Below are 20,438 nucleotides of genomic sequence, written 5' to 3'. Positions count from 1 at the left end.
ATTGAAGTCAAATAAATGCAATTTTAACATGCTTGCAAAATATTTTGTTAAACATTTTTCTGAATTTCTTGTAGTGGTGTAATTTGCTGTCTATGAGATATGCTGTGAAACATAATTAAATGACTACTTTTACAGTTTCTAAATGACTACTTTTACAGTTTCTGGAGTTTTCTCTTTAATCAAATATGCCTGATATTAGCTTCTTGTTCTTACATTCTTTTCACTTTCCCAAGGCTGAGTGTTTTATTCTGACCTTCACGTTTTCAATTCTATTAAATCTTCTTGGTATGAAATATCTGCATATGCTGTTACACTACAAATACATTTATTCCTTCATTTTAACATTTGGTTGAGTGCATATTTAGCAAGTACTTAAATCTTCAATTTTCATACTGTGTTGACATAGTACAGGGGTGACTACAAACATAAAATGTTGCTAATCTGATGGTAAATTTAGATATACAGCCCTCCATAGCAATTTTGCTCTTTGTCTTGTGGACTGCTGCTTCTCTGCAAGATTTAATTTACCCAGAAAATTAAAGAAAAAATTGTAGCTTTGATTATCTGTAAAAATCTTTTAAAACCTGACAATGCTAGCTGTTGTGTGTTATTGGTTTTGTTTTTCAAGTCTCTAACATGGTTGACATGGTGAAGTGCTGAAATCCTTCCCAAATGAAGTAAGGGGCATCTTGTCCTTACTGTCATTTTTTTTAAGGTATAAATTTTCAGTATGGAGACAGAAGTGTGCCTGTTTCATTTTCTGACTCATCAGCTCTCAGAATAGCCTAACAGATTTGTTTTCTAATCCAAAGAGTGGGACAGCAGAGGCAGAATTCAGACCACCTCTCATTAAGATCAAACCATGCCTGATATTTGTAATCCCATAGAGTGTGGGAGTGGGCCCCACATTGCATTTTCTGCTCCACAGTTTTGTGGGATCACATATACCCTTAAGGAAGAATGTGTTTTTGAAGAGGAATAAAGTGTATTTTAAATGTGGACAGTGTCTTATTCCTTTTGTGGGACTCGGAGAACACGTTTACAGGACCAGAGCAAGGCATGAGGTGGAGGAGTTCTCTGCTGTCTCTGCACTTGGCTTTTTTACACTGGCAAGTTTCTATTTCCTTTTCTTTTCTGTTTTTTCTTTCCCCTCTTTTTTTTTGGTACACATGATTTGTAATGGCTTCATGACACTACACAAAACAGTTCTTAGTTTAAAACCCCATGTGCAGACAAGCACATTTGGCAGTACTTCCCATCTGAAGTGGCCCTCAGCTGTGCTGCCAGGTGGCAGGAAGGTGTCCACAGAGATACCCTTTCTCTGGCACTGTTGTTGCCTGACTTGCAGCCCATAAGCACCAGGCTCTGGGCTTGGCTTCCCTCTTCTCTCCCTCGCCCCCCCAGTCAAAGGGCTTAATCCATGTTATTTTTAGTTACTAGACTTGCAAACTATTCACAGATTTCCCCTCCAGTCTTGGATACCCAGCTCCTTCCTTGACATTTCCTCTTGGATATTGCATTGCTTTTTAAAAATAAATCTATCTAAAACCTCTCCCATTTCCCTTCTCCACTCTTCTGTTAATCTTCCCCTCTGTCATAAGATCATCAGCCTCCCTAAAAACAGAAAAAGAAAATTGCTTATGTAATCTCAGTGTCTTGCTGCCCTGCTGTTAAGGCTGCTGGTGCTCTGCAAATCCAGTCTTTCCCTAGGCTGGCTCATCTTGGGCACTGCCTTGCCCCTGTGCCCTCTTTGAAAGGCCTGTCCAAACAGCTGCTCACAGTCTGTGCCAGTGGCAGTCGTGTCCTCTCAAGCCCCAAAACATGTTTCTGAGCAAGCTGACAGCCCCAGGTGAGGCTGAGCTGCAGCATCCAGCTTGGCTCATCACTCCACTTTGATTTTCCCTCCCCAGCCACAGACCTGACCATTTTCTGTCTTCTTCCTGCAATGCTTCATCTCTTCTGCTCCAGACCTCATCTCTCCTTACTCCAGACTTTCGACACACAGAGGTTTTCTTGCTTCCCAGTGCTATTTTTTGCAGTGCTTTGTCCTCAGTGCCACAAAAGGAAGCTATCAACAGACAAGAATCAAGGAGATTGCACTGCATTAGACTGGTTTAAGAAGAAAAGAAAAACAGTTTCCGAAGCTGAAAGCTGTTTCACATGTCTAATTTGAGCCTCACTAGGGAATTAGAAATATGTTATAATCAAGGTTTAAGTAGTACTAAAAGGGTTTTTTTCAGCTGTTCTTTGCCTTGTTTTTGGAAGCTTTTAACTTTGAAGCTCTACGAAGAAGAACTTGAGGGTACTGATTGGTGAGAGGGTGGACATGACCTGGCAATGTGCACTTATAGCCTAGAAAGCCAAATATGTCCTGGGCTGCATCCAAAACAATGTGGCCAGCAGGGTGAGAGAGGGGATTCTGCCTCTCTGGTCTCCCCTTGTGAGACCCCACCTGTGCTGCATCCAGCTCTGAGGACCCCAGGATAAGAAGGATGTGGACCTGCTGGCGTGAGTGCAGAGGAGGGCCATGAAGATGATTACCAGGACAGAGCACCTCTCCTATGAGGAAAGGCTGAGGGAATTGCAATTTTTTCAGCCTGGAGAAGAGAAGGCTTAGGGATGACTTGATTGTGGCCTCCCAGTACCTGAAGGAAGCGCACAAGAAAGATGAGGAGAGTCTATTTAGAAGAGCATGTAGTGACAGGGCAAGGCGCAATGGCTTCAAACTTAGAGAGGAGGTTTAGATTAGATGTTTGGAAGGAATCCAAATTCCTTGGGTGAGATGGTGAGGGTGGTGAGACACTGGCACAGGTTGCACAGAGAAGTTGCAAATGCCCTGTCTCTGCAAGTGTTTGAGGCCAGGCTGGATGGAGCTCTGAGCAACCTGACCTAGTGAAATGTCCCTGCCCATGGCAGGGACGTTAGAACTAAATGATCTCTAATGTCCCTTCCAACCCAAACCATTCTATGATTCTTTGATTTTCTCTGTGAAATCATTATTTGTCACTCAATTAAAAAAAACAATTTCTTCTTAAATAAATGAATACACAGGCACTTTTCTGCCCAAGTACTGAGATAAATTGTTTAAACCGTAGAGAGCTGTGTTTCTAACAAGAGTGAAAGCCAAATTACGTCTGATTTAGAATGGAGATTTCTTCTAGGTCTTCAGAGGAAAAAGTCTGGACATCTTCAATTAACTGTGTTATTACTATCATCCTATTGATTACAGTTTATTTCTGTACGTATATTCTTTGAAATTAGGCAGGGAAACAGGTTGCTAGCATTAAGAGCTTTTTCTCTTTCTTGCCCGTACCACAGGATACATAAATCAGGTATTAGCAGATTGTACCACTGTTTTTGATGATGAGTTCTTATCTTTAGCAAAATGTGGAGTACTAGTTTTATTTTTATTTTATGCTGTGGCAGAAATGGAAATTCCAGGTATTTTATGAGAAGTGCATGCATGATAGAAATATCCCGTCTAATGACACCCAGTAAATCCCCTATGTCTAATCATCTCCAAACTTGAAAAAGGTAGGGAGTGTAATAAGAATTTAAAGAATGTCAGCAACATCATTATGTATCTTGATGTTTTTTGTATAAATACTTGTAAATATTTTTGTATAAATACCTTTTAAAGAAATTAAAAGCCACAGGGTAACAATGCAGAAAAGGCCATAGCCCATGTATGTTCAGCACAGCAGAGGACAATGTTTAAGGATGATATACCTGTATATACCTCCCTAGTAGCTCCTAAAGCAAGTACATTAGTGACTTAGGGAGTAAGAGAACATAGAGAATAGTTTGGGTTGATAAACATCATTAAAGGTCATTTAGTCCAAAACCCCTATAATGAACAGGAACTGCTTCAACTTGATCAGGTTGCTCAGAGCCTGTTGCATCTGACCTTGAATTTTTCCAGGGATGGGGCATCTACAATATCTCTGGGCAACCCGTGACTGTGTTTCACTGCCCTCACTGTAAAAAGCATTTCCTTAGATCTAATCTGAATCTACCCTCCTTTAGTTTAAAACCTTTTCTCCTTGTCCTTATTGTCATGGGCCCTGCTAAAAAGTCTGTCCCCATTTCTTGTTGATTCCTTTCAGTTACTGGAAGGCTCCTCTAAGGTCTCCATGGAGCCTTCTCTAGTCTCAACCTTTCCTCATAGGAGAGAAGTTCCATCCATCTGATCATCTTTGTGACCCTCCCCTGAACCCACTTAAACATGTCCATGTCTTCCCTGAGCTGAGGACTTCAGGGCTGGATGCAGCACTCCAGGTGGGGTCTCACCAGGGGAAGTAGAGGGCAGAATCACCTCCCTCGATTGACAGTGCAATTTATTCTACTTTATGCTCAGATCAAGGCTTTTCTAGGCCATTTATGCAGGGTCTTAGGAATGCATTACTTCCTTGTTTTGCTTTGCTTCTGTGTACAGTTTTTGCTTTCCTTATTAAATTGTCTTTATCTCAACACATGACTTTTTTAGCTTTTATCCTGCTGATTTTCTCCCTTATCCCATTGGTGAGGGAATGAGCAAGCAGCTGTGAGGGGCTTGGCTGCCAGTTGAGGTTAAACCTTGACACCTGTTAATCTACTCACATCCATTTGCATTTTGCTTGTATGCCACATAAAAGCTGAACAGTTATTTGATTTGCTTGTGTGTCATCCCAGTGCCTTGATTTGCAGGGAAAATATCTGTTTTTACAAAGGTGGAATGCTTTTTATGGTTTTGTAAGCTGGTCAGTCTTAAAATGACATTGAAGAAGCCTGTTAGCAATCTACATGCTGTCTTCTTAGAAAATATTTTATCTTTGTGATCCTCCCCATCAGTGAGGATTTATGGTTATAAAGTAGGAAAACAGTTACTGAAGGAAATTTTGCATTTATAGTACTGATCTCTATTTTGATTTTAGAAAGATGATTCAAGTTTTCCTTCCTGACTTGTAGGCTATATTGAGAATGAAGTGGGTTTATTTTTTTCCTTTACATGTGACAGGCCATTATGATTTGTCTCTACATGTACAAAATGTTACATTTCAGTTTTGCTATGTGGGAATGTCTCAATTCTGTCAAGCACGAGCAAGACACGTAGGACATAAAATTCAGGTCTTGCTGCTGTTATCTATGAATGTGGGCAATCTATGATGATTTAAAAGAAACAGAATATAGAGTCAGTAAGCGCTGCACATTGGTATGACAGAAGTGTTTGTGGTACCCAAGGAGAAGGAAAGGATAGCAGCCACTCCAGCACAGAGGGAATGTAATAGAGCAGGTGTCCTGCTGTGCTTGCTGCAGATGTATCCTTAGTCATAGATTGACCATATCGATGTTTTTATTTCATTCATGATTCCACATGCCCATAGTATCTTTTATGCTTGAGATAAAGCATAAGAATATAGAGGCTGATCACCAAAATGTTCTTTTGTGGTAAACTATGATTTTATTTCAGTTAAGGGCAAGGTAGAAGGGAGAAAAAGAAATAATATGTTTTTCTAAAACAGTGTGGAGATTTGGAAATTCGTCTGTATGTTTTTTCTTCTGATAGCCTCTTTATTTTTAATACTATGTAATAGGTCATTTATTCAGATAACAAGGAAAGAGGCACAATTTTATTTGTATAACAGTTTTCCTTCATTTAAAATTGCCTACCCAACCCTCAATATGTTGCACCCATCATAAAACAGTTTCCTAGCCCAATTGCTATTTTATCCTGTCTTTTCAATATATATATTTGGGCTGCAATCTGAAAGACTTCTGATTTTGTGAAGATGATACCTTGCTGAGGAACCAGTAATTTTTAAGAAGCAAAACAAAGTAGTTAAACTTACTTTGAAAAACTTTTGTAAATTGAATACAGTACTTCTTTTTTTTTTCTAATAAAAACATGCATTGAGAATATTCTCAGCAATTTTACTTCTGGATACTGAATTTGTTTGCTGTTCTTTGGTCAGATTAGCTCTGTTTTTAATAACAGGTAGATAAATAATTATCATTTTCAGATTAAGATAATGAGGAAATTAAATTTTCCTCTGTAGACTTTGTTTGTATTTAAAATAACTGCCTCCATAGCTTATGTATTTTTATTTTTTTCAAGTTGCCCATTTAATTTCAGTAGAACACACAAATGAATTTGCTGACAGGAATCTGTGAGATGGGAAGAGCTGATACACCACATCCCAGACTGGGACTCAGCAGGGCTTTTTTATTTCCCCAGCTTCAATGGACAGATGCAATGATGGGCTGGGGATGGGGTGGGGGGAGCCATAAGAATCTCAAATGTCTTTTCCACAAGTGAGTTGAGATCATCTCCAGCCCCTGGAGAGGAGGAGTTCAGGTTACAGCCCATCTGAGCCAACCATGAGGATGCCCTGATCACGGGCCCAAGTCCCCCTTAGGGCAGCAGTGGCAGACTAAAGCAGCTTGATTTTTGCCTGGGAAGAGCCAGAAGATGCTGCTTCCCTGTCTTGAGCATTTCCTACCAAATCTACACTCACAGGCTTGGTGTGGTGGGCTGGAGATTGGACTTCACTTTGCATTTTGTGATATGACAAATAAACCTCCTTTTTCCACTTAAACTGCAGTGCTGCTGGAACCATACTACAGCACTGGCCTCTGTGTTTTATACCAGCACTTCTTTTTCACAGCCACCTCTTCTAACCAAGCTGCTGACATATTTGGGGTTATTTTGGGCTTAAATCTTTCTGACTTCAAATTGGGAGCTATTTTATCATCTCAAGTTTGCCTCATAACCCATCTGACTAATTTGAAAAGCAAAGGAGGCTAATCCTTTACTATTGTGATTTAGGAGAGCAGGGAATCTACTGGGAGGTCTGCAGAAAGTTGTCTTTAAAGTAATGAAGTTTGACAGCCTTTCTGTTTACAGTCAGCACATCAACATTCAGAAAATACACCTTTAAACTTGTTTGCCCTTCTTTATAAAAAATTGGAAAATGCAAGCTCTTTTGTTCAGATTTGGGGTATTCCTTCTATATTCTGCCTTCAGTTTGGAGAATTGCTAGCATGTAGTTTCGAGAAGAAATGCGCAGATCATATTCATTGTGTCAAAAGAAAAAAATTAATGGAGGTCAAGTCTATTGGCAGTCTTCATCCATTTCAGTTAGGAAATGAAATAAGTTTTGACAGTGATACTGATATTATTTCTCTTCAGCACGATAGTGTGTGTGTGGTACTTTATCACTTGTGATAATCTTCTCATGTTTTTTCTTTATTTTTTTTCTCTAACATAATTAGCATTCCACTGCACAGAGAACAATGTTTTCTTTATCTGTTTGCTCTTCCATGCGCTCAAGTTTCTCTCAATGTATTAATTTATGAATAGAAACAACCAAATAAATAGAGGAAAGCAACTTCTATCTGATCAGTTCTACCATGGCAAAAAATGGCTTCAAAGTATATCTGAGAACTTATCTTTCTGATTGAGCTACCATAGCAAAATAGAAAATGGCTTCATGTTTGCCTTGTTTCAGAAAGTCGTGCATACATTTAGCAGCTGACTCTTTCAGATTCCAAAGTACAGATTACTGCTTTTCATTTCTCTGATTGATAAAAAGCAAAATGATATTACATAGCCCCTCAGTTCTTGAAATTGATAAAAATTTCTCATAAAAATCCAGCAGCTCATTTTCAATTAATTGTAATAAATGAACCATGACAAAGCAATGGTAGTTTTCATGAAAATTTGATTTGGATCTGCTACGAGCAGATATGTATTACTTATTGCAGACCACCCCAATGACAGCAGCATGTTTCAGAAATCTATCAAGGTAGTTACTTTCTGGTGTGCTTTTCAGACACTTTCAGTATGTCCCTGAAATGTGCTTTTGTGCTACTGCAACTGGGAGCAGTACCTCAACTGCCCACTTCTTCCTCATGTGAGCTCTCTCCCCACACCCCAGTCTTTCATAGAAAAACCCACTCTTGATATAGGTGGTGTTTGGTTTGTGGAAATACAGGCTTTTCATCCAATGGAGGCTGGAGACCAATGCAAACAATGCTCAAAATATATCTGTATTTAATACTAAAAACAATATTAAAACCTGTGTTTTAGGACTTCGTCCAAAAAGGACACTGCGCTTGGTGCTATGGACAGGAGAAGAGCAAGGAGGAGTTGGTGCCAAGCAATACTATCAGTTACACAAGGTAAATATGTCTTTTCACCATTTTCTTGACAGTGCTTTTCTCCCCAGTCTTATGACTTGACTAATATTTTTGTCAAGATGTTCAGCTTAATATCTCACCAAAACCAGTGATCCCAGTTCTGCCTGAAAGTATATTTTCTGGTTTTAATCATAAATGTAAACCTAATTTCACATTTAACAGTAAGCCATGCAACCACACATGTACATGTTCCACTTGACCTAAGATACTTTGTCAGAAAAGTGTTCTGAAACAGATATTTCATGATGATATCTGCCATAGCTTTCAAACATACCTAACCTTCTGAAAATGAATGATGAATGGTGCACATATGTTTGCAATATAAATAAATTTTGTTTGCCTTATGTATTTCTGCTTCATTGCATTTTCCCATAATATTTTAAAATGTAAAACATAAAATAATACAAAGAAAAGTATTTTCTACCTTATCTTGATAGTGCGTAGTCTATAATGTACTTACCAATTGTAAGTTTTGTGGGATCTGGAACATCCCAAAAAATTGATTTCTGGTGATGCAAAGAACACACAAGCTCTATGACTTATGGCTATGAGGATAAAAATATAACATCTATCTCTCCTGCCAACAGCTGCCATTTCAAAATACATCATGAGATAAAGGGCAGTTGCCAAAACTATTTTGGTGATGAGTCTTTGGAATATGTGTGTGTTTGGATGTTTTTTCCACAGAAAAATTATGCTTGAATGATTATACCTGCTTAATAGGATATACAGAATAGTTTATACCTGTATAACTATTCTAAAGTAATCCTTTATTCTTCTCCCTAATTAAGTAGTATAATCCTCAACAATGGCTAATACATCCAAGGCAGAGTCAAGGTGAATGCAAATGTGCCTAGGTAGTTACCTTTTCTACAACAGCATGAAAGCTGACTTGCAAGCAATTCTTAAGAGCATTTTTTAATGCTAAAAATGCTAAATCAGAACAAATAAATGGAAACCTCTCTTTGAATCAAATTCATTATGATGAACCAAATTAGATCAACTTGCATCTGCAATAGAGTTGTCAGATAGGTTTAGAGCAGTTAGAGTTTTCTGACTAATTGATGAACAATCAAATATTTCCCACTAACTAGTTTCATATTGTCAAGAAGTTTAACTAGATATTTAACTACCAGATATTTAACCAGATATTTAACTATTATATACCAGATATAACTATTTAACCAGGTATTTAACTACCCATATATAATGTTGTACCTCCTTGTATCTCCAAATTAGAGGGATAACTCAGCTCTGTCATTTATTTTGGAAGAGATACCCAAGAGCTTGCTTTCTCAGCTTCAGGGAGGTGACAGGTTGCAGTTCAGTATATGTTAAGGATTCTGGATTTACCACTGGTACTCTGATATTCAGCAGGATTAAACGCGAATAAAATATTCTGGAATAAGTAGCACATGAAAGAGATGCTTCTTATGTACAGAACTGCATTCTGGAGGAGCTGGAAGGATGGTCTGTACACACCACTTATCAGAAATGTATCTGAAGGTTTACCTCTGTAGCTGTCCATGTTGGACAATAAGATCCATCCTGTGGTGATGATGTCAGCAATGCATGAAATTGTCTCATGTGTGTCTCATCTTTTGCCAAGATGGCTTTGTTTCACTGTTGTCTCAAAGATTTCTATTCAGAAATAATACCAAAAAGCAGACCTAAGGATCAAATAGGGAAATATAAAGCAGGCTGGGTGTTGCTTGCAAGATATTTGGTTACTTTGCTTTTAGAATGTTGAGACAAAGATGTGTCTCAGTTCTTGCTCTGCTGGTGAGATTCCATCTGGATGTTGTGCTCTGCAAAGAAAGCCCTGTCTGACTTTACAGTTTGTAATTTACATGGAGAATTTAAGCAGAAATGACATCCGTCTGTTGTTTGTTGTTCTTGTTTCCCCCCTGCCATGTGATCTGGCATAATTATAAATCGATTTGACTATAGGATGTTACATTACTCATAATAATGAAATAAAGTTGATTAATACTGTACATTAAATTCAGCATGAAAAATAACCTTTTAATGATTTACTTGCTCAAATTTCTGGCAATTAAGATAGTATGGCACACACATTGCTTGCTGATGGTAATGAGTACAAGTTAAATAAGAGTGGTATTTAAAGATGCCTTGTAAAATGAAAGACAGCCTGTATGACTCATCTACATAGCTGGACTTACGAGTTTAGTTCGATACAAACAAGTAGAAATATGAATGCAGTAATTCAGCACAGGCAGACATGGATTTCCTTGGCATAGTAAATTACCTCCTCATGCCAGTGGAAATGTGGCAAGGGAGAAGAAATGAAGACAATATAGTACTGGACAAGTACAGATGCTCTTTCTTTGTCACTTATTTATTATATCTTTCAATTTAAGTTCAGGTCCTTCTTCCTCATCCATCATTGTAGGTTGTCACTGCTAGAAAGTCGATAAGTTACTGCAGAAATAACTGAGATAGCATCATAGTGGTTTTACTATGGTGCCAATAATTAACACATATCCCCATGTAATAGCCTTATTTATAACACTCAAGTTTTTCTCTAGATCCCAGTATTATAATTTCTGATTATTAAAACTAGTGATGGGGTAGATTAGCTGTACAGAGCTTTATGAGAATGTAAGAGCCATATTTGTTGATCAAAACCTCTAGTGCTTTAGACTAGTGTAGTGCTGTCTCCAGTTTCTGATAGCATCCAGTAAATATGTGCTTAGGAAAAGCATATTTGTCCAACTGCAGTCAGGTGAAGCTCAGACACATCCATTACCCACACAACCATGCTTTTGGTTTGTCAAATATTTTTCTGGAGAGCATCACATGGTCCTCGTCCATTGTTTTCTTTGCATGATTTTTCTAAGCCATTTCCAAGAGTTGAAAGCCCTGTATATTCCAGCAGTTTTAGTGCTTCCATTAGTGCAAGGGTATCTCCCACCCACCAGGACATCACAGAGCACTTGCTCAGTCTTGACCATGAGTTAGAAGCCTCTTGGGGGAATTACCAGCACCTTTGCTTCCAAAGGAGATACCTGTTGAAGTGTTCACTGCTTTTAGCTCTCAGCCAATAATTAGATTTAATCCCAGACTAGAAAAAGAGTTGATTTTCCTTAACGTTAAAGATCCTTATCTTGATAAAGAGCAGTGAAATTAAAGTATCTAAGTTCAAATCAGACTGCAGGGCTTGGAGTTTGACACTGCATCTGAAGTCTTCTTCCAGTGCTTAGTGTTGTGTGACCCAGTTGCTGAGTAGGGCTCTTCTGTACAGACAATACAGTAAATAGCTTCAGAATCATGAAACATTGCAACACCACTTTCTCATACAAGTCAAATTGAAAAACTAGAGTAACATAATTCTAGAAGGCCTCATGATGCAACTCTTCAGTACAGATTCTGCTAAAGCCTTTACCAATGAAGTGCCCTCAGCCAGGGTTAAGTGTGTTGTTTTTTGTGTGTTTACTCTTATGCTGTCTTTGTGAAAGGAGAAAGAAATATATGTAATGAAGGGTCCGTAATCCTTTTCATTGCTTTGGACTAGATTCTGTGAAAGGTCTGTGTACCATGAAACAAGGTTGCAGTTATTTACCCAGCTGAATTTAAGGGACTATGAATGACTGATAATATTTATTTTGGAATAGAAGTATTGCGTACAATCTTTTGGGAAAGCAAATATATTTCGTAATGAGAAGACTAAGAGATCCTAGGCCACATTCAGATTTAATTTAGTAACTTGGTTGTGATCACTGGAGGCATTAATATGTTATTAATTCAATTCAACCCCATTACAGAAGGCATTCTCAATATTTCTGCATGTTGGTATTCTTATATTAATGATATTTACAGTACTTACCTCAATTTCTGGTGCAAATACCATACAGTATTTTAACTTTTTAGTAAAGGTTTAACTACATTTAAAAAAATCAATCACCAGTGTTTACTATGGTTTCTTTTTTGTATTTATTACCAAGATCTAATATTTTGCTGGAACTGTGTCTGCATGAAAACAGGACTTTCTGAAATGCTGGCATTTATTTCATGCTAGTTTAAGTACACTTTGTTGATGATCACATAAGACTTCGACTGTGATTTGCTAATGAGTTGCTTTCTCTAAGAAGCAAATATCAAAAAAAATAATCTTGTCACTTTCAAGTGAAATGATTCTTCTCCAGAAAATATTGTCTCCTTAAAACCATAGTTTTCAGAATACTTTATATCCTGAGGTACTAAGTATTCTGGTGAAATGTAAGACATGAATTTGTGTCTGGTCTGAACCAAACACATAAAGGACTTTATTGGGGATTCTTTTATGCCAGGAAAATGTGTTGACCATTAGCCTTTTGACTTTCCTCAGGCAATACTCTCTATAATCAAAAATTACATAAAATTACGCTGCTTTTTTAGGTCACTGATGTCCTGTTGATTCCCTTCATTGCAAGGAGAAAGAAATGCAGAAAGACTGAGATGTCCATCTGCAAAACTACAGAAAGCAAGTAATCACATTGTGTTCTGCAGTATCACAACAGGCAGTAGCACTGCTGATTGTATTAAGCACAGTATAGATAGCATAGTAACAGAATTATCTTATACACCAGTTCTAGGTCCATGGGAATTCCTAATTCCCTAGTATTTAGGAATAAGCTTTCTTGTGAAAGCTGCAGAGAAATACAGATTTTGCTAAAGTACAAACCCAAGTTTATTCCTTACACTGCCTGAAGGATGGAAGACCCCAAATCAGTCATGACAGCTTGTCTCCTGGATATCTAGTCTTCGTTCCATGTAGATAATTCAATCACATGTCTAGTGATAGAAAAACTTTCCTCTGTGCCTTTCTTCTCTTTCTCTCAAGCAAATCTTCTGTGTGTATCTTGCAGTCTTTATCCTCTGTGCATCTTTCTTGTCTTTCTCTCAGCAGAGCTGCCAGTTGAATCTGGTAGAGATTCTGATAGAGAATCTTCTGAGGATTGCTGCTTCCAGTGCATGCTTCAGGCAGATTCACCCATCCACAGGTCCTTGGTCCATTGCGATGTTCAATTGTAAGAAAGTTAGCTTCCTCCTATCAAAACTCCCTGCAGCTGTGAAGGATGTAGAAAATTAAATATGTGCTGTGATAATTTCTAAGGTGCTGCAAATTTGTTTTCACTTATCTTTTGTTGAAAGTTGCAGAAATATTTGTTAGCTTCCTGAAGGAGTAAACATCATCTTTGTTTGAAAGATGTAAACTAAAATTTTTAATTTTGGCATTGCTGCCTGTTTTCTAGTAAAAACATAAATCCTGTCAAAAAAGGACAATGGTGGGATGGTCATTCAGAGCCATAGACATTGTTTTGATACCTTTGCATTTGAGCACTAAAAGGCCTAAAGTTATGGAACGTTTTCCAAGAAGAGAAGTTATCTTTGATATGCTCATTTGTCAAAGGAAAAAAATCTTCCAAGACAAGACTTCAGGTATACCTTACTTAGCCTGCTGCCATGTTCAGAACTCTCTGCTTTCTCTAGTCTGTCATCCCAGGGAACTTACAATAACTTACTATACTGAATGGTCATCTCTGTGAGTGCTGGCAAATCATTATAGAGGAAACAGTTGTGGTATTGTACAAGGCAAGACATGGCAGTAGCGTGTTTTTACTGAGTGAAGTGCTAGTAAGTACATGACCAAATTGTTCCAGGGCTGTTGAAGTTACTGGGACTTTTGTCATTGGCTTCTCAGAGGTCAGAACTTGTAACTGTCCTACAGAACAAACCCCTAAACCTGTAGACTTTTTTACATACTGCTTTCCCATAAAATGTGGCAGAAGAATATTTTATCTTGTAACAAAAGGATGAGTCTTTTTCATACCTTGTAATCTAGGAAAAATTGTGCTTCTAAATCTTCAGCTTTACATCAACTTTCTCCCATATAATGATGGGATAATTTACAAACATGAATAACTCACAGTGTTCCCGATTTTCCCTGTCTTCATTCAAAAAGAGTGTAAATGATACGATCATGCTTGTGGCTGGTGTTTATTATGCCTTGATGCTGGTGCATCTCTGCTTCCTAACAGCTGCTGTGGTGTTTTTTCTCTAGTTTCAATTTATCCTGTTTTGCTTCATTGAATTATCTTCATACTAAACAGCAACTCAAAATTACACTACATCATGTTTATATATTATTGAATACTTAGAGGATATTATTTATTTTGCTTTTTTTTTATTTTCTAGCTGTCACATGTACTTAGGCGCTTCCAGTGTTTTTTCTTGTCTTTCCTGTAGTCTAAGTTGCCAGTCTAAAAAATCTGGATGCTGATTTAAACCTTTTTTTTAGTACTGCAAGTGGGATGACCACCACTTCCCTGTGAGTTCTATAACATGGTTACCATGCTGTACTTGTTTCCTGACTGCTCTGGGACAAATACTGGAATACAAGTGTTGTTGTTTCTTAAAGTTAAGTGTAAATCAATAACAGAAAGCTGAAAACACAATGTCAGATTAACTGATGTCTTTTATCACTGGAGCAAATGAACCATTAGTCAAGTGCTTTGTCCTTACAGACTTTGGTATTTTTCCTGTAAAGTGGTGATTCTTCTCAGTGGAACAAAAAAGAAAACCAGTAAATGAGTTGTTGGACAAGTAATACTCTATTTTAAACAGCCCCAAAGTACTGAAGGCTTTTAGGATAGCTGTTCCCTGCATTAAACTTTCAGGTATGTTCCTGCTTAAGCTAGGTAAAAGGGATTGCCATCCATGACTCAGTGGATTAGTCATGAGATGTTGCAGTCTAGTTTAACATCTGGTAAGAATTAACAATTGGGATTTTGACTGAATAAGTAACTACTGTAAGGTATACCTGCTTGGGATTGCCAGTGGCTAGTCTAGAAGAAAGATGTTTCCTACCAACAGAAGTACCACTTGTATATATTACAAGGGTTTGTTTTCTTAATGGAAGGAGTTTACTGTAATTACAGGCTAAATGACAGACCCCAGAGGGTGGGACAGTAATCAGTGTCACAGGGTCTGGTTGGAGGCCTGTCACTGGTGCTGTCCCCCAAGGTTCAGTACTGGTCCCAGTATTGTTTAGCTTTTCACCAATAGCTTGGGTGAAGGGGCAGAGGCCTCCTCAGCAAGTTCCCCAATAACACAAAGCTGGGAGGAGCGGCCGATACCCCAGAGTGCTGAGCAGCCCTTCAGAATGACCTTGGCAGGCTGGAGAGATGGGCAGAGAAAACCATCTGAAACTCAACAAAGGTTCTGCACCTGGGGAGCAATAACCCTATGTACCAGTACAGGCTGGGAACCAACCTGCTGGAAAACAGCTTCATGGAGAGGGACCTGAGGCACCTGATAGACAACAAGCTGTCCATGAGCTAGCAGTGTGCTCTAAGAAGGCCAAAGGTATCCTGGGGTGCTCTAGGATGAGCACTGGCAGCAGGTTGAGGGAGGTGATCCTGCCCTTCTATGCAGACCCGGTGAGGCTACAGCTGGAACGCAGCATCCAGTTCTGGGATCCACAGTACAAGAGAGATGTGGAGCTCCTGGAGCACATAGAGGGTGGAAAAGATAACGTGAGAAGACAGCTGAGAGAGGATCTCATAAATGTCTATCAGTCTCTCAAGGGAGGGTGTCAAGAAGATGGAGCCAATCTCTTCTCAGGGGTGCCAAGCAATAGGACAAGAGGCAGTGGACAGAAAGTGATGCACAGGAAACTCTACCTGAATGTGGGGAGGAACTTCTTTACTTGTGCAGGTGTAGTGGAACAGATTGCCAAGAGGCTGTGGAGTCTCCTTCACTGGAGATATTCGAGAACCATCTGGACACAATCCTGTGCCATGTGCTCTGGGATGGCCCTGCTTGAGCAGGGAGGCTGGAGCAGACCATCCACTGTGCTCCCTTCCAACCTTGTCCATTCTGTGATTCTGTGATTTCATGTTATCAGGTTTTTGCCTTAGAGATGACAAGTACTTTTATTTTTAGTTTTGCTTAGAAAAAACAAAAAATAAATTGTTTATAGAGAAAACAGAAATAAAATGAATTAAAATAAAAAACTTAAAATAGGAGAAGTATTAGTAAGGATTGTGTCTAATTATGTATTCAATGAGAATAGCAAGCTATAGAAAGCCAATTTTCCCATGCAGTATTTATTGTAATGTTTCATTTAAAAATTCAATTGAAGAGCTAAAGATGACATAATAAAGACAGATGACCTCCTCTGCAACAGAGTCATAAGAAGGCAAAGGATAAAAGTCTCTTTTGATGTTCAGAGAATTAGGCAGCAGGTTACACAGAGAAGTTTTAATTTTCTGGTACATACGAAGAGAAGTGGCACAATGTCAAGATGCAGCAGATGAAATTACTTTCTGTAAAAAATACCTGCTGAGTTTAAAATACTTATGTAGATGGTACATTCACTAGGAGAATGACTGAAGTAAGCAGCTGAGCCTGCAATTATTTTTTTAAATCTTTCTGGTTTGTTTGTTCCTTTGAATTAGTGAAGGGGAAGGTATGGTCTCACCTTACTTTGTTAGTGGCAGTTATTCCTGCATCATAGATGGCAAATGATGACAAAGCATCTTCACTATTTTTAAGCAATATATTTTAAGCATGTTTTCCAGCATGTGTTTCTCTCTGTGTAAGTAGAAATGCCAATGTAGATGTACAAAAATGGGAACAGGGAAACCAATCTAACTTTTTAAAAGACTGCAATTTCAAATTTGATGGTGAATAGCTTTATAAGTAATCCTATCTTCTAGTGGAGAAAATATGGAGCAAGCTTTCTCAAGGACACGTGATATTTCAAGTAGCTGTGACCTGTTTCTTTTTTGTTCCCCAGTGAAGTCCATTTCTCTCCCTAGGGTGTCCAGTTTTTGTGTCTCTCCAGCACATTCTCAGAACTGAATAGCTTTCTTACAGAACAACAATATGGTGTAATGTATTGTGGGTGGTTTGTTTACTCAGTTTCATATTAGAAACACATGCAAACATTTATGTGAGGAAACACAACTGAAGAGCACAGCAATTCTGCAATGGTAGCAGTTTATGAAGTTCTTGAACTTAGGGATTCTGTTGTTTTGAGTGATAAGAGAGACTTCTTTTAGGTGTCCATGTTGTTCCCATGCTCACTCTTCTCCTTACTTCACTGCCCTTCCCCTGGCCTTATTGCTTTCCTCATTTCAGCTGCTCTAAAAACAGACAGAAGTCCTGCTTTGGAAACTCAACCAAAGAGTTGAGTTCCACAGCATCATATTTATGTAGGGCTCGTTGTACTTAAGTTAGCTTTCATTGGCAATTCAGAGGCACACTAAAATGTGTGTTGTCTTTATTAAGTCTTCCTCTTTGGACCTATGATAAAGATTTACATTTTGAGACATTCTTTTTATTATATCTGTGGCATTGGAGCATCACTGGTCCCATTTAGCCTGCAGTGTGCTTTTCTTGGCCTGCTTCTCTTCCACTATACTCAGACAGTCTGTGAATCATGATTCATGTTGAAGCTCATAACCTCAGGACAGCATGTGATGATAGGCCTAGACACCATATGTAGCCTAATTATTTACATTTAATCTTTCACAAACTGAAGATGTGTTTCGCTGTCTAAGAATGGTGATTGCCAATGAGGTGACAAGATGGGTTATTTGCACTTTGATTTCCAGTAGTTAAATGGATGGATAAATTGGTTATCTTAAGCTATTACAACATCTATAGTTTCTTTATCATGCAAAGATTTTATATTAAATTTTTTAACTACTGGATATATTTCTAAGTTAAAAGTAAATAGCTCTGCTCTGTTAGAATTGTTTCACTCAAAAGAAAAAATGTTTTGGGAAAGTGTTAAACAGTTCTCTGCAAATTCACTTATGTGAATTATTCACAGCTACCTGTAGTACATATCTTGGTTTAATACAGAAAAATGTAAAAGAATTATTTACTGAATTGTATGCTTATATATGCTGGAAGTGACATGGATCTGTCAGTTGCTGCTATCACATATCCCTTGTAATGATTTTCTTGTAATAAATAACCCATGGCAGCCATAAAATCTGGGTAAAAATAGGAGTAAAACCTGCAGCAGGTTCTCTTAGTCACATTCAAGGAGGTATGAAGTATAACTTTTTTCTGCCTGACATGACCATAAACTCTTTTTAAAAAGTTATGTGCCTCTCCAGATGCCATTTTTAAATGAGATCTTGATTTGTGTAAAATCATTATATATTTAATTCCAATTAGATCTTTGTAACTGAGCAATCTAAGCAAATATGGTAAGTAAATAAATTGCTAATATTTGTTCTTTTAGCTTAAAAGATTCTTCCAAGTACACACTAAAAGCAAATGTTATTATGCTACTTGTACACAAAATCTTACCTTTCATGTTTCTTCTGAGTATTTACCTTGGAAGCACAATTTTTCCTTAAAATAGATATTATTCCTTCAGGTCTGGGTGAAAACCTTGGCATTTCAATCCTCCAATCGATATCAGAATTGACTATATGCTATATTGAAAATAATGTGTTTCTGAACAGGCAGCAGCTGGCTTTTAAATAGACTGTTCCTCACAGTCTATGAAGGCTTTGGATGCCTCCAGTTTTAAAGCCAAAGGACTTTGTACCCTCTCCACTGCAACAGAATTTCTGAGTCTCAACTCTGAGAAGAAAGGGAGAGCTGCAAATGCAAACTGCAATATGTTGGTGATGATTTACCTTTCTAGGTGGCATTTCAGAAGTCTGAAAGAAAGTACTTGGGAACAGCAGACCAATCATGTTGTGGGTCCTACAGAATATTGGTGCCTCAGAATATAATTTGAACTGTCTCAGCCATTTCCATACAGAAAGATAGGTCCCTTCATTTATGCTTGCATACACATTTTCACAGGAAGCATTTCTCTGCTTCTGAAAACAAATTTGTTGCGGTATGCTCACAATGACACCTAGAATCCAGTTTATGATGCCAGCTAAAATAACAACCACAGCATAATACCTTCTTTTCTTACGTGTTTAGGAAAATATCTCCAACTTTGATATCGTTATGGAGTCTGATGAGGGCACCTTCCAGCCATCTGGACTGGGTTTTTCTGGCAGTGCTGAAGCCCGGGATGTTGTGAAAGAGATCATGACTCTGCTGCAGCCCATCAATGTTACGGATGTATTCGACCCTGCAGATGGAACAGACATCGCTTACTGGATGAGGGACGGGGTGCCTGGTGAGTGTCCCTGGAGCCTGGCAGGGGACGCTGCTCCCACTCAGCCCTGCCACGCCAGATGTGTGGTCCTGTCCTTTCAGAGTACTAAGAAATTCTTTCTCCCTGGGAGTAAAATTTACCATAGGTAAAATGCATAAATGTTAAAAGGTGACCAACAGAAATAGGACATAAAGTGCATTTGAGCTGCAGTTTAATAATGGTATAGATTATACGTAGAATAAAATGCCTAAAATCTTCTTTTCGGCTTTAAGGATTTATAATAATTAATCCCAGACTGGTGGTTTATAAATAGTAAACCAAGGCAGAGGGGAATTCTCCAATAGAGAAAAAATATTTTTTAAATTATTATTAGTTTTACTTTGAAATTCAGGGCTTTTTCTCTCTGTTTTATATGCTGGAGAAACAATATTTTTTGAGATGTGACATTTAAAAAGCTACAAGTCATTAGGGTGTGATAAAGGGGTAGAATTCTGAAAAGTTTGAAGTATTTTAGGGGTTTATTTTGAGGATTTTATCTGTCTCCAAATGAGGAGCAGCTTCTTGGCAAAGAATCTTGTGAGCTGTGAGAGAGATCCACTACTGGCAGCACCTCCATGCAGGAGACCCCCACACTAGCACAGAGGCTTTCAGAGCACAAGAATCCCAACCAGAGGCCAGCCTGAGTGAATTTCCATTTGAATAATAGTAGAAAGGAAAGTTTCATAACAGTGGTATTAAAAAAGTTATGATCAGTTTTAAATTTTAAGGTTTTCTCCTGTGTTTTATGGCTGAAATAGGCAGGCACATTTCTCATGCTAGTTTTACTACTTGCTACTATATGCTTAGAATCTTTTAATATTTAATTAACTGCTGTTTTTTACCTTGTGGAAGAGAGTGAATCACAGAATATATTATTCTTATTTATGATCAGAACCCCTTGCTTCACACTCACGGTGCACAGAGATACCATAAAATTGACTGCTTTGATAAATGTAGGGATGTCTAATTTTGAAACCAAAATATCTATACTGGGCAAGAAGTATGGATGCATGGATATTATTAAACAGTTAGGAATTCAGCTTCTGTCCTGCTCTCTGGGTGAAGTGGCATTAGT

General features: G+C 38.2%; 1 protein-coding gene across 1 annotated transcript in view; it reads left to right on the top strand.

Annotated features, from left to right (window-relative positions):
- CPQ (carboxypeptidase Q) overlaps positions 1-20,438 on the top strand; it is a 145,562-nt gene that overhangs the window by 98,542 nt on the left and 26,582 nt on the right. Inside the window, exons 6-7 of the mRNA XM_054644625.2 lie at positions 8,069-8,160; positions 19,144-19,345. Of these exons, the coding sequence (XP_054500600.1) occupies positions 8,069-8,160; positions 19,144-19,345 (294 nt within the window). The remainder of the gene's footprint in view (positions 1-8,068; positions 8,161-19,143; positions 19,346-20,438) is intronic.

This window comes from Agelaius phoeniceus, chromosome 1, assembly GCF_051311805.1.
Source record: "Agelaius phoeniceus isolate bAgePho1 chromosome 1, bAgePho1.hap1, whole genome shotgun sequence".
Lineage (NCBI taxonomy): Eukaryota > Metazoa > Chordata > Aves > Passeriformes > Icteridae > Agelaius > Agelaius phoeniceus.
The sequence above is the reverse complement of the archived record's forward strand: the minus strand, read 5'-3'. Positions and strand labels throughout refer to the sequence as shown.